The sequence below is a fragment of the Thermobia domestica genome, chromosome 10 (genome assembly GCF_964235325.1).
Source record: "Thermobia domestica chromosome 10, izTheDome1.hap1.1, whole genome shotgun sequence".
In the NCBI taxonomy this organism is placed as follows: Eukaryota; Metazoa; Arthropoda; class Insecta; order Zygentoma; family Lepismatidae; genus Thermobia; species Thermobia domestica.
Window position 1 is genome coordinate 216,856,986 of NC_137463.1, and position 15,926 is coordinate 216,872,911.

The 15,926-nt window shown below is 33.9% G+C and overlaps 1 protein-coding gene across 1 annotated transcript in view; it reads left to right on the forward strand.

Moving 5' to 3' along the window:
* LOC145662175 (synaptic vesicle glycoprotein 2B-like) overlaps nt 1-15,926 on the forward strand; it is a 292,527-nt gene that overhangs the window by 214,689 nt on the left and 61,912 nt on the right. Inside the window, exons 3-4 of the mRNA XM_081727507.1 lie at nt 2,310-2,471; nt 13,173-13,335. Coding sequence (XP_081583633.1) covers nt 2,381-2,471; nt 13,173-13,335 — 254 coding nt within the window. The 5' untranslated portion in view covers nt 2,310-2,380. The remainder of the gene's footprint in view (nt 1-2,309; nt 2,472-13,172; nt 13,336-15,926) is intronic.

The window sequence follows — 15,926 nt, forward strand, 5'->3', positions numbered from 1 at the left end:
AAACCGAAACCGCAAAAACGGTTTTCAAAACCGAAACCGCAAAAACGGTTTTCAAAACCGAAACCGCAAAAACGGTTTTCAAAACCGAAACCGCAAAAACGGTTTTCAAAACCGAAACCGCAAAAGCGGTTTTCAAAACCGAGACCGCAAAAGCGGTTTTCAAAACCGACATTTCGGTTTTATGAAATTTCACTTTTTTCAAAAACCGGTTTTCGGTTTTTTCAAAAACCGATTTCGACAGCACTAGAGTAAACCCACGAATACAGTATTTGTCCACCAACGGAAGAACCCCGAAAAACCCACGAATACGGTGTTTTTCAGCCACAAAGTCCATACCGGACACTTTCAGGACATATAGGGGTTGAAATTTATACCCTTATAATAATCGGTAGCTTTGATTCTGCTAGAACAAAGTGCTTATTTTTATGTCGATGCTCTAAATATAATGAAATACATTGTCAACTATTTTGTTATTTATTGTTCTTTGTGTTCCCCTCTATCAGTAACGCAAGACTCGTAACAATAGCCCACAAAATTCCAGTGATTCATAGGTATTAGTAACACATATACAAGTTGCAACCTTTATTTGAATGAAAACAAAATTACACTTTAGTTTCTTTTAATTTTCTAAAATTAAACTTATATTCTTTGAAATACTATTTCTTGATTGACTGAGTAGATATTTCTTCTTTTCTTAGACCAACCTTCTAATTGTTCAACTATTGTACGTTGTGCGTAGGAGAAGTAGGTGTTGAATGGCATAGGCTTAGCTCTAGTGCTTGGGGTTCCCGATCCGATTCCCGAGCAACTAAGTTTGTGGTGAACAACATCGTGTCCGTTTGTTTTCTCGGGGTACTCCTGTTTCCTCCCACAAGTTCTTATTCCAAAGATTCTTCTTCCATCATCATTAACTATAGCTTTAATCATCCGTCTTCCTTTGCCAAATGGGCACAAGACGTTAAACTGAAATATTTTTTGTGTGTACATGGCATATATATATATATATATATATATATATATATATATATATATATATATATATATATATATATATATAGTGTTTTAATAACATACATACGAAATTAAAATAGAGTGAAACTTACTTTCAGCGGATCTTCTATTAAAGAATAATATTTCACAGTCCCTTGAATTTAGGGACGCAAGACATATTACATTCCCATCATTAAACCGTAACTGTCTTAAAGGAAGAACGGGAATTGAAAATAAGCTTTTTAACAGAAAAAATCAAGTTTCGGACTGCAGCGTTTAGAATTTTTTTAGACGTCCTATGAAAAGTTAGCTACATATACACAGTACACACAATACTATATAGCTACATATACTCACAACAGACACAACGAATGTAGATGCTTTAATTGAGAATTATACTGTAAATCTGTAAAGGTGGCGAGAAGGTAGAGAAAGAAGAGACATATGGCATTCAGATGGAAGAAGAGTGTAGGCTAAAGACAGATTAAGATGCTGGTAAAAGTTTAAAGGAACTGTAACAATTTCTCTTACGGCAAAATTGTGCTGATATGATTAGTGTAGTTTCTAAGTGGAAAGTTGAGCACACATGCAATAACATGTACAAAAAAACTCTCCTTGACCATTGAAAACAATAAAGTTAACGTACTAACAATACTTTTTCTGTTCGTTGTAAATTTGCGTGAATTAATTCCTAGTAGAAATAATTATTGTAAATTAATTATTGTACTTACAAGATCTTATTTTGTTTTCATATGTGCATTATATACATGCATCTTTTAACTAACTGGCTCATACTAGCTTCGTTATCTTAAATAACTTACACTAAAGATACAAATCGCTTAGCAAAGGAACGTTTACTTTTAAAAAATAATAAATGTGTGATAGTTTCGACAACTAACTGAACATATTGGCGTCATGAGACACTGTTTTGTGAAGCTAATGTCTGATGTCTTGTGAGACCATTGTCTAATGAAGCCAATACGTTCATTTCGTTGAAAAAACTGTCACACATTTATTATTATTTAAAAAAAAAGCGGCGCTGGTTTGTTCAGCGATTTCCATTTTTAGTGTAAGTTATGTAGTTTTTACAAAGGTTGACCATAAACCTATCTTGGCGGAAATTTTTGCAAGTCTCGTTCGATTCTCGATTTTACTCAATACATATAATACTTTAAATAATATTTCAAACTAGAAACATTATTATAATCCGATAATTAATTTCTTCACTATGCATAATTAAAATTTTAATATATCGTAGACAATATTAATCAAAGTATTGATATACTGATCGTAAATTATTCAACCTTGTCTTCTTATAGGTTATGGAAAATTTCATTACTTCTTGTACATAGTATGTGCATGTATAATTACCTGTTCATCAGTTCATGAAATGGAGACACCTTATCTTTTGCCATCAGTGACATGCGATTTTAATCTCACTTCTGAAGACAAAGGTGTTGTGGATGCCATTGTCAATGCAGGTCAGTGATTTTATGTAATTATTATTATTTACACGAAACATTAAAATGGAATAATTTTAGAAACATATAGACTTGAAGCGACACTTGAGAAATCTAGCCAATTTATTTACGTGCATGGATCAAGTTCTGTTATGAAAAGTATATTTTCCCATTTTTACTGAAATTGAGGAGATTTTTTAAAATTAAGTATTTAAATTACTGTTTTGTATTTTAGTTTAACAAAGTTTTTATTTTAGTTATATTTAGGACATTTCTGAAATTTAAATAATGCAGCCTTTTTGTTTCAAGTGTGCCTTAGGAGAATATGTGAAACATATTTCGGCCCCACCCCGCCACCCTCTTAGAGGAGGAAACCTTCCCTCTGCTTTGGGAAAAGAAGTGAAAGATCTTGGCTGTGTTGCCAATTTGTCATTCAGGCGTTTGGTCTTGGTGAATGAAGATCGTAAGCTACTTAGAATGGCTAACAAGGTAGTGCATGGTGAAGCTTGTGAAGCAATTCAATGTGGCAACTCTGTCCACATCAAACCATTTAAGTCTTGGACACAGCAACTTATAAATCCTCTTTCCAGGGAGATACAGGAAAACATATATCGACAGCAGCGGCAGAAGGATACACTTGAAATAGAAAGGTTCAACCACCAAAGCATTTAAGAACCTTCCATGTTGTGATATTTTATTTTATTCAAAATTGTTTATTCCTTTTCAATATCAAGACACATGACGGGGACATGAAATTTATTGAGGAATTCAAATTGTGTATTTCGAACTAGGCTTCCTTCCAGAAACTTTTGTTAGTGCAGGTAATCAAAATATGAGGGGGCTCATGTATTTGCTAAAAAAAATAATAAAAAGCTTGTACCCTACATAGTAATAACACGTCATATAATTTATCTTGGCTGTGGGTAAACGGTTGAACAGCTGTAGGAGTGGGTAAAGCGCTAGCGGAATTCTAACGAGGACCAATTACAAGATTTATTTACGAGAAGCAAAATCTTTATATAGTTTAGATGCTTGGGGGAATCGAATTAGTCACATAATTCACACTTGACAAATTCATCGATTGCACTCAATCTGTTTCAACACTCTGAGAGTCATTACAACGATTGAAGGATATTTAAGTTTATCAGGATTACGTCTAATGAACAATTTGTTTTATCGCAGTTTCGTCCTCATACTTGGTTTTTCTCTGGTGACTTAACAGAGATCTTTAAAAATAGAGCCCTCTTATAAAAATAGGTTACGTTCCTTGGGAATGTTGTAAATAATAAAGACATTATAATGGTGATTTAATAAATATACTATAGCGATGAATATCTGAAAAATGCATCACGTACGGAGACCAGAAAACACTGAAGGCTACTATCGAGGCAAAAATAACTTTGTATGTGTTATATTGTAAGCAACACTAATCGACAGATCCAACAGTCTGGAAAGTTGGACGATGGATTTAACATGATTTGATTTCTGTTTAACGTGAGACCCGAATCTTTTTCCTTCTTTTCTTGTCAGGGGAAGGCAACAGTGCTGCCGTGTGATAAGAAGTAAGTTTTGTATGATATTCAGTAGGGCTTTCGTGATTAGCTGGCATCACAGAAATCCATTTCAACGTAACAAGAAACACAAGTACATCAACAAGAGTATAGCCTATGTTTGGTGGACTGCTTAGGAACTTGTACTGTACATCGCAGACACCTGTAACTTGATGGAACAATCAATGCAATGTTATACTCGTAGCGATAAAAGAGCATATATGAGAGATGGAAAACAATGAAATCAGTTCGTGATAGTCGCAGGGATGTCTTTCTGCTTCAGGACTAAACAAGGTCATAATATACTAAGTTCACCCACCTCATTGACTGGTAAACGTTAATATATTCCTATGTTCTCAAAAATTTGACTATTGCGAGTAAAACAGCTCATAACCCTCAAAATAGTGTTCCACACACTGCACCACTTCTTTGGTTCATGTTCAGTGAGCTCTGCCAGAATGGGACCCTATAGCTTGCCGAATATCGAAAATTGATATTGCTGATGATATAAACTAAATCGGATTTCGTATATTTCATCTTAGGATGAAAATACGATTGGACTTCTTGGGTTATCTAATAAGATCATTTAACTAAAAGCCAGATAATATTGATCTGGTAGAATGTGGACAGAAAAAGATAAGTTGTATGGAAGAAGCAATTAATCTAGAGAGCTTTTCTAGTGGCTTTAATCAGTGAGAATCTGATGATATGTGATGATGCAAAAAAATAGCAAAACGTAATTGTTACAAAATGAGAGAAGTAAACTTATCCAGTCGTGTTTATTAACATGTGTCTGCATAGTGAAAACTTGTATCAATGTATGAAATTTAAGTGAACTAATAGCTCTTTACCTAAGGAATCAAGATTCCTAATTACATACTATTAGTAGCAGTCAAGTGAAATCAAATCTTTGCTTTTGTTTCAGGGTAAAATTTAATGCCTTGATAAGATATAATTATTAACTTAAAACGATGAGTTAAATAATAGCGAAACTTCATTAACAAATGTAAGTCACAAGAAACTCCAAGATAACGGAAATTAACGTTGTGAAAGTTCAACTAGCTTCTAACCAAAATTTCGTTCCAAATTAGAAATAATAACGGAAAGAATACACGGTACAAATAAATAATGAATTGAATTGTAATACAAACTTATTACTTCATTTTTCTGGAATCTAATAAAGCAGTTTGAACAAAAACATCTAATGTATATTAGCTGTAAGTTATATGTTGCAGAAATTGGAGGAATTAACAGTTTTCAAACTGTTGGCAAAAATGTGATTAAAATTTACCTTGTCAACAATAAACATGCAAAACAATTCTTACTAATGCTATCTTAAAACAAGAAAATTTGACAGTTTACATACCAAGTGCCGCCATTTACACAAGAGGCGTAATAGGAACACTGACTCTAATATCTCAGAAGATGAAATCTTAAGAGAAATTAAATGTAAGATGTCAATTATATCAATCAGGCACATTTACCGAAACAATGTTGAAAATCTTAACAGAGACATCCTAGCTATTATTTTTATGTTCAATATGCACTGGTAAATGTAAAACTATTTATTTGAACCTACAAATTGAACAACTATTTGAGGATGCACTGTTTGTGAATGATGTGGTAACTGAGCTTGTAAATCAAATGAAAAAATATGTTTAAAACATTTATTCTACTAACGAAATCAAATTCAACTGCAAAGCATAAAAAGATGCTTATTTTAGTAACTGTCCTGAACAATTACGACAAAAATAATTTGTTAATTATGCCCAGTTAACTCTTATTTTTCAATGCAGCTAACATTCAGGTTGCTAACCAACCAAGTAAAAATGATGGTCTGGTATTACGAGAATGGTGGTCTCGTATATACATTATCATAGCAAGAAATATAGAAGTAAGCATACAAATTCCCTTACAAAATATACATAACACTTCATCCCAAGCTAACAATTCAGATTACCTAAGTAATATCTCACTTTACAAGGCAGAGAAGAATCAATCTGATTATGAATCCCCCCCTTGAAAAAAAATAAAAAATACAGAAGGGAATAATATTATCAGATCAACTCAGTCAATATTACCAGAGGCTCATTTTACAAGGGCTTTAGCTAAGCTGCAAAAAATATAAAGTAAATAAATCCTCTGCCGAATGAAGATAATGGGGTAGTATAAAAATATAAGAGATAAGTACTACAATAACAAATACTCCTATTCTCCAAGTGTAAATAGTATTCGAGAAAAGAAAACAACGTCTAAAAATAACAATAGAAAGAGGAAGCCAACTCTTGAACAATCGTCCTTGATAATAGATTACTCAAAATCTAGTTGGATTTTTTTCGCAAAACATTATGTCACGAGATACACGAATCTTCAGCTAAAAATACACCTCACAGGTCCACAAAGTAAAAGAAAAAACAGGACTCTCAATTAAAAAATAGTCGGAAATATTCTGACAGCACTAAATAGTTACGTACCGAATGAGACGATAGATCTAATATCGAAACAATTTTAAGAAGTCTTTCCTACCTTTGAAGATAATTAACTCCTCTGCGAGCAGTTAAAAATTATCATTAAATTGTACACACTGATATTCAAAACTACACAGAAACTATTAAACCATTCTATCGATAGTCGACAAAGATAGTCTACTATTATTTAATGGAAGTGCAAAAGCATTAAATAATTAAATAATCTAAAGTAACATCTGAAATACTCAAATTTAGGACTAACTAACTAACTTTATGGCCTATGGTACCCGGAGGTTTAATGCCGCATTCACAAAAGCTCTCCATTGACTTCTGTCGTTACCTAACTGGACCCAGTTTCTACTTTGTACTAGTACTTCTGTGAAACCCATCTTAACATTGTCCACCTATATGCGCCTAACTCTCCCTAATGGTCATTTTCCGATTAGATTTCCAGTTACAATTTTGAAAGCGTTCAAACTTTCTTCCATCCTGGCTATATAATCTGACCACTTGACCCTCCTACACTTGATGACCCAAACAATGTCTGATAAATGGTATAAATTATGGAGTTCCTCATTATGAAGTTTCCACCTTTAGCTATTCTCGTTCCTCATGGATTCGAATATTTGCCTTAGCATTTTATTCTCAAATAATTTCAGACTGCGTTGTTCTCTCAGACCATGTTTTGCCTCCCTAACAGCATAACAGGCATTATTACTTTATATATATATATATATATATATATATATATATATATATATATATATATATATATATATATATATATATATATATATATATAAAGCTTCAAATTCCTTGACAGAATTCACGAAAACAAAATATTTTCAACTGAATAATAACACGAATTCTCTGCTTTCAATCGACACTTAATTTCTTTGTGGATGTGGTTTCGGTTGTAAATATCTGAAAGTATAAACTTTCTCGAAAGTATTATTTGATATTTTCATGTATCCATAATTTACAGCAATACGATCCCGATGAATTTCCAAGTATTTAATTTTCTCTGTATTTACTTCTAGACCCATGTCCCAGCAAGCGTTTAGTAGAACTTCTGCATTCATTTCTATTGTTTTCCTATTATACTCTATCAGATTTACATTATCAGAATACGTCTGATAAAGATCATTTAGCTCTAGGATCTGGTTGCTATCTTTGACTTTCCTTATAGCATATTCCAGAACACATCTAAAAATAATGGCGACATGGACAAGTACTTTTCTACTCGGCCTTTAATCTGGGCTTCATTACAACACATTTTACTTAATGGAACTAGCTTTTCTAGTACTCCAAATTCTGTAAGGATGTGGTACAATGTTTCCTTCCTAACAGAGTGGTAGGCCTTTCTAAAATCAATAAATAATTGATGTACCGGGATATTGTATTCCTATTATTTTCGAATATTCGATGAATGGTAAACCTTTGGTCAATAGTTGATCAATTTCGTATATATGCACACTGATAATCTCCAATAATTTCATCTGTGTATGGGGTCAATCTTGCTAACAGAATGTTCGAGAGCATTTTACAGGATCTTGACAGAGAAGAGATGACTCAATAATTATTACAATCAGTTCTGTCGCCTTTCTTGTGAATTGGAACAATGATTGATTCTTTCCACTCTTGTGGCAATTCCTCCTTGTTCCAGATAAGGAGAATGAAATAGTGTATTTTGTTCCACAATTTTTCTTTTCCAGCTAAAATTAACTACACCCGGAGATTTGTTGTTTCTTTAACTTCTTTATGGAAATGCCTATTTCTGTTCGGTTCGGCTCTGAAATATAAGATTCTGTTGTGTACATTTCCCCTTCTCCACGAACATTGGTTTTTGGCTGCGTTTTAAGTAACTCGTCAAAGAAATCTTTCCCTCTGTTCAAAATGCTATCTGTATCAGTGAGAACTGTTCTGTCGGCTTTCTTTAATATATAACTGCGAGGTTGGTAGACTTTTTAAATTCGTTGATACGCTTATACATGTCACGAATGTTTTGTTTCCAGTATTATCGTCAAGTTAATAAATTTTGGCTTTCAAAAATTTGCATTTCTTTGTTCTAAAAGTCCTGGAAGTTTCCTTTTGATGTCAACGAAATATTGTGTAGTGTACGTATTGTGTTTGTACGTATATTTTATAGGCAACGAATTTTGCCTGTTTTCTCTTCTCTGCTAGTTTAGTGCATTCCTGGTCAAACCATGGTTTGTTCCTAGGTATTTCTGGGTGCCCCAATTTTTCTTTTACTGAAATTATTTGGTCTAGGAATTAATTCGTGCGGTTGGTACGCACACATTGAAGCTGTAGTACAAACACAAAATACATAAATATCTTAAGAAAAATATTGTCCATCGCTAGCCACCACTTTCGCCCATCTGTCAGGCAATGTACGGATTCCGTGGCGAAAGAAGTCCTCATACTTGGAAGCGATCCAGTCAGAGACCCATGTTTCGATATCTTCTGAAGAAGTAAACTGCTGTCCAATCAAATCGTTGTTCATGCAATCGAACAAGTAGTAGTCCGAAGGAGCAACGTCTGGTGAATACGGCGGGTGGGGTAAAACTTCCCATCCGACATTTTCTAAAAAGGTTTTGACCGGTTTTGCGACATGTGGGCGAGCGTTATCATGTTGAACAATAAGTTTATCATGTCTGTTCTCCCATTCTGGTCGTGTTCTGGCCAGAGCTTGCTTCAAACGCATTAATTGTCGTCGATAACGTTCTCCATTCACAGTTTCACCCGGTTGCAGCAGCTCATAGTACACCACACCTTTCATATCCCACCATATGCACAGCATAACCTTTGCACAGTGAATATCTCGTTTTGGTTGTGATGGACCTGGTTCACCTGGTTTCACCCAGGCCTTTTTTCGTTTAGGGTTCTCGTAATGGATCCACTTCTCATCACCCGTAATAATTCGATGTAGAAACCCCTTTCTGCTCTGTCGTTGAAGCAGCAATTCGCAAATGGTTTTTCGTCTTTCAACGTCTCTGTCTTTCAATTCATGTGGAACCCAATGTGACATCTTTTCAATCATTCCCATGGCTTTCAAGCGTTTGGAGACTGTTGTTTGATCAACGCCTAATGCTGCTGCAAGTTGTTCCTGCGTTTGACACGAATCCTGCTCGAGCAATGCTGTCAATTCTTCGTCTTGAAATTTTTTTGGCTGTCCAGCTCGCTCTTGGTCTGTCAAGCCGAAATCACCACTTCTAAACCGTGCAAACCACTTCTGACACGTTCGCTCAGCTAGAGCATGGTCACCATACACTTCCACCAAAATACGATGACTTTCAGTCGCACTTTTCTGCATGTTAAAGTAATGCAGCAGGACACCCCGCAAAAACACTTTATCAGGCACAAATTGCGCCATGTTCACTTAACTACAAACTGGTGTTGTTGACGCTTTAATCCACTGCCCTATACTACGAACGATACGCGTAGTATAGGGGTTTGCAACACATGTGTGGATACACGGAACTGTGGGACGCTCCGTTCGTTGCGCCATCTCTTGTCCACCCGCACGAATTAATTCCTAGACCAAATATAATGTTACTCCTAATTTCAAACCAAGTATTCTCAACACTAGTCCATTCCGACCTTTGTAAAACCAAGAATCTATTCGGCATTTTAATCTAATATTCTCCTTTTCTCCTCTAAATTTTTTATATTATATCTCTTCGTTTTTAGACACTGAATACTTTCTTTATTCAAAGATAGTCTCTCTCTTATTATCGCTGCTACCAGGTAGTGGTCAGTGTCAAAATCAGCCTCTCTAAACGACCAGATATCAATTATGCTAGATTATCTTCTTCTATCTACTAAAACGTGATCAATTTATTATATATTTTTCCATCTGGTGAAGTCCAGGTATATTTATGAACGTCACGAGATGGGAATTTTGTACTCTTCACGAGAAGGATTTTGGATGTTGCGAAGTTCACTAGTCTAACGCCGTTGTCATTACTTTCCTTATGCGGACTTCCTATATTCGGTTTGAAAATATCCTGCCGTCCTATCTTCGCATTGAAATCCCCTAACATAATTTTCATATGGTGTCTCGGGAGTTGGTCAAATAACTGTTCTATTTGTTTTTAAACTGTCTTTTATATCGTCCTCCTTATCCTCTGTTAAGATATGTACACTTAGAACAATAATATCACACCACCGACTTTTAAGAGTAATAAAAAAGTCTATCGTTAACAATTTCAATTCCTTTAATTGCTGATATTATCCGTTTGTGAAGGAAAATCCTGTTCGTTATTGGTGATTTTTTAACCCTTCTCCGTAGAAGAAAATTTCCGGGCTGCACGGCTTCCTTTTGTTCCTATCTAATTTTCTGAACTCCTACTAGATCCATTCTATATTTCTATACCTAACGGATTTTAACGCGTCTGTTCTATAAAGAATTCTTATATTTCACGTTCTCTTGTCTATTTCACTTTGGTCAGGTCGTGCCAAGTTATCAGTCCTGGTCAGAGGCTTCAATGAATGTGAACAAATAACTTTTTTACAGGCTCACAGTTTCAAGTCAACTTCTCAAGCTCGATGAACACCTATTGTCGTCTGGCCGCGACAATATATTCGCAGCTAACCACTATATCTCGAGGACTTCTCCTCGATTCGCCATCCTGTGGTGATAAGAACCCACATTACGTGGGTATCTTTCAAATACTTAACTATAATACTGAAGTTCGAGTGCGAATAAATATGGAGAGAACCGTTATGTACTAAATCAAACAATCAGACACTATTGTTTAAAATATTTTCGTGGTGTATGTTTCGCAATTTTATCTTCCTTTTATAATAATCTAATATGAATCAACACAAGTTATTTGTTTGCAACCTTCATTTTGCCTGAAAATGTAATTTTGAAAGGTACTAATAATAAGCCAATTGAGATGCATGCTAACAAAGTAACAAAAACATTCTCTTCAGTTATTCAACGTCTCGAAAATTTGGAATTTAGTAACTCAAAGAATATGTGAGTAAGTTGGAATGGAATAAGATAAAAAATAATTCAATACTACAAATGCTTTTATATGTTCAGATAAGCTAATGCTACAGATCACTAAATAATCACTATTCTTTATACAAAACATCTTGTAACTTAATATTAACCGTAAAGGTTTATCTTACTTTTCACGCTAATAAGTATACTATAGCTTCATTTTATCTTAAGGATCATGTGCGCATAAAATTTAAGGAGAAAACTAATTTATTATCTAAAACTTCGGTAGGGAACAGGACAGTTACTAACATTAAAGCAACACTTTTGAATTATGTTTGTATTACTAACGACTTAGTTACTTGGGAGTGTATTAAAACCAGGCCTAGAACAAAAAAGAAAAAAACACTTTATTTTAATGCACGATGGTAGGCTCACGTTTGTTAAAGTAAATTTAATGCCAAAAAAGGAAATGAACATCAAAATGGCATTCTCAACCATTTCAGTTTTCAATGTAAATTATTCAATAAAATAAAAGGAAAGAACTTATAAAAACTATGAATACGATTCTGGTTTGTGCGAATCTAATATAAACATGAAGAACAGTGCCTCATAAGAAGACTACTATAGTTCATGAAAAAAATAATTTTATGAACGTATAAAGTTAAAAAAAAAGACTAAAAAGACCAACAAAAACTCATTCACTGATACGTTCTACCAGAATCAATGGACTTCAATAACAATAAAAGAGTCCGTTAACAAAACCAAAGTTGAAAGAGCAAATACACTACAGTAAAAAGAACTACTTGATCGTAAAGATAAAAAATAACTATAACATTTTCTATTAGATGAAAGAACTAATAGTAATCAATAAATGCAACTAGGATCTAGGATTTGTGCCTATGACGAAGGGTCGTTGCAGCAGGATAAAATGACTGAATTTAGATAAATAAATAAAAATGTAGTATGATTCCGTCTTGATATTAAAATATACAGTCAACTATTTCTCTTTCTGTTGCCTTGCAAGTATGGCGATTGACGCTCACGTGTTACATGACAAAACTTAAATCAGCGTCAGACTTAGAATGGGAGCAGAATTGTACGCGTTATTAAGGCAAGCTATAACTCTTTTTGTGCTAATTCAAAGAGCCCATCCGAAGAGATTTTTCTGTCAATTTATTAGACAAATAATCTGCATTCAGTATGTTATTATTACAAACTAATTAATATTCCTATATCTTACAGCGGCGGGTAGTATTTTGAGCATCCCTCCGAACTTCTATCCTTTTGTGCAACGACGAAGAGAGGCTGTGCGCACATACAAATCTCGCATAAAAACTACCACTCATTATCGCTGAACTTCTTACCTAATTTTGAATTATTGGAAAGTTAAAATCCATTTATTACACAAATTGAAAATATTTTTCTTTCAGAGTGTAACGAGACTAGGCATGTCTGTTAATAAAGAACAACATAAAAAGGAATCAAAGTAGATTCATTATTATGTAAAACCACGTAAAATTTTGAGGATATCAGAACTGGAAAGTTGATGTCTCAAGTTATATACCGGAAAATATCCTCAACTTATTCCCAGATTTGTGCCTCCTCCTCAAAAAAACTCTTAATCCACTCCTGACTTTATTACGTCATGGAGCTGTCTTTTTTCACTGTTATTATACGTAGTAACAAATACTTGATAATTTCTATGTAATTAGAATCAGTAATGTTCTTGTCTGTAATTCTATTTTTAAAGGAATGCTGTTTGGTTCGTGCCTAATGGGTCCATTGTCCGACGCCAAAGGAAGAAAGCTAACATTATGCATTTCACTGATGATTGGTGCTACAGCTGCAATAGGAACCAGCCTTTCACCTTTTTACTGGCTATTTGGAATCTTTAGATTCTTCACCGGATTATCGTAAGAATCTAAGAAAAACTCGGTATTCTCTAAGCTACTTATGCTATTAGACTTACCTTGTTAATGGCAAAACATATTTGTCGTGATAAGGTTGTAAAATTTACAATACTACGTTTTGTATTTACCCCATATATTTGTAGTAAATATGGAAAACCTTGCATAACGCAGTTGATTGATTCCAAGAAAAATGCAAAACTATTTTGTTCGAAGTCTATTTACACGTACAATGGATTTAATTGTATTTGTTTATGAGAAAAACAAATATGATAAACAATTATACATATACACTAACGCTCAAACATTTTCGAATTTCCCGGAATTAGTGAGTATCTACTATAAACCTTTTACTCGGGCACGGTAATTTTCCCACGTGTGCACGACAACTTTGTCAGAGGTACTACACACAGAGCCCGAAACGAGTCTAAACAGCTCAGAAATGTATGTTTTCAAATTTGGACGTGTTTTAATGTGTACAAATGAATTGACTTCTAATGGTGGACATAAGGAGAAATGTCGATTTTTTTACATTACGGATATGTCCGCCATGAATATAAAACATTGACAAACTAGCATGTCAGAATGATCTACTGCCCTGTTTTCATTAGTTTTGACGGATTAGTATGTTATGTTTTGATTATTCGGGCAATGTTTGTGTTGATGCACTTGCATGACAAAAAATTTATACACTTGAGCGGGAACGTGAAGCTGTTCTTGTTTCACTCTTGTTATCAATGTTACAAATGTAACACTTTGTCGCTTGATCTAGAAATGGTTCAAGATATTTTAGCAACGACAATTGCTTCATTTATCATTGTTAGAATAGGAACTTAGCACCTTGTAAATGTTGTCTAGTGACTAAACTAGCGTTATTTCCAATAAAATTAATATTTTTAGCGTCTTCTTGCAGTATGTTTAGCAACAGTAATATTTACGTGGTTAGCAATACTGCTTGCTATGAAAACACAATGATTTACTGTGCTTACACAGATAAATGAAAACATTTTCCTTTTAAAATTATGAAAGCCGAGTTTCTACAAGGAAGAAAATGGGCTCTGACTTCATCGAAGGAGTCGAGGGAGTAAAAATATTCACTCGAGGGAGTAAAAATATACAGTCGAGGGACTCAAGGGAGTAAAAATATTCACTCGAGGGAGTAAAAATATTCACTCAAAGTAGTGGAGGGAATACAAACATTCACTGGAGGGAACTGAGGGAATAAAAATATTCACTCAAAGAGTCGAGGGAGCACAAAATCGAGGGAGTAAATGTATTCACTTGAGGGACAAAAAACATTCACTCGAGGGAGTTGATGGAATAAAAGTACTCACTCCAGGGAGCCAAGGGAGTAAAATTATTCACTTGAGACAGTGAAAATTATCACTCGAGGGTGTCGAGGGAGTAAAAATATTCACTCGAGGGAGTAAAAATATTCACTCAAAGGAGTCGAGGGAATACAAACATTCACTGGAGGGAACTGAAGGAATAAAAATATTCACTCGAGGGACTCAAGGGAGTAAAAATATTCACTTGAGAGAGTCGAGGGAGTAAAAATATTCACTCGAGGGAGTCGAGGGAGTAAAAATATTCATTCGAAGGAGTAAAAATAATCACTCTAGGAACTCGAGGGATTAAAATATTCACTCGAAGGAGTAAAAATATTCACTCCCTTTCACTTATAATCATGGTAAATTTTTATTGTTAAAAATATTAAGTTTTGACTTCATCTTCTAAGCTTTGTTTATTTTTCAATTTTTTACTTCTCTATTCTTCAAGTCGTACCACATAATTACTAACAGTAATCAGGTGATTTCTACCGAGTCTCTAATATTCTAGGCAATTTGCTATTCTCTCGTACAATATGAGATTCATCATTAGAGGAGCTACATGGATAACTTTTGATTTACTTGCTTTCTATATATCTGAATAATTATATTTTAATTTTATCTTATTCTTATATTTTAATATTACATAAATCTATCATCTTGAGCAAGTTAGTCGAGGTGATATATTTTATGATTATACTCGTACAAATGAATGTGTTCCTTATTATTTAAAAAATATACGGTATGTTAAACTTTCATTATTATGAAATAAACTGTAATGCATAGTTAGTATTCATCTTCACTCAACAGAATCATCTTGATTTATCAATATCTCTCCTTTACTTTCGTGCTACATATAACGACATTTATACATTCCTTCTATTATGGCTTACATATTTAACAAATCTAAGTCGTTTGCGTTACAAACTATACCGGTAATAGAATTAATTTATGTAGAAAAACTGTAATACACCAATCTAGCAAATTTTGATGAATTACGGTGACTTGATAAAAGTTCGGTTTCTATGACTTCAAGCTTTTACCGTACACATACATATTTTATAATTTTTATCAAGTTTTTATACACTAAAAGGAAATAATCAGTACACATAAACAATAATGAACATAAACAAATCAGGAACGTGAACTATACATAAACAATAATAATAGACATATCTTATGTACTGTATTCTGATTACCGTATACGCCCATGTGATTTGAACACATTTTTACCCAATATTTCAACTAAAATTTCAGGGTATGAACATT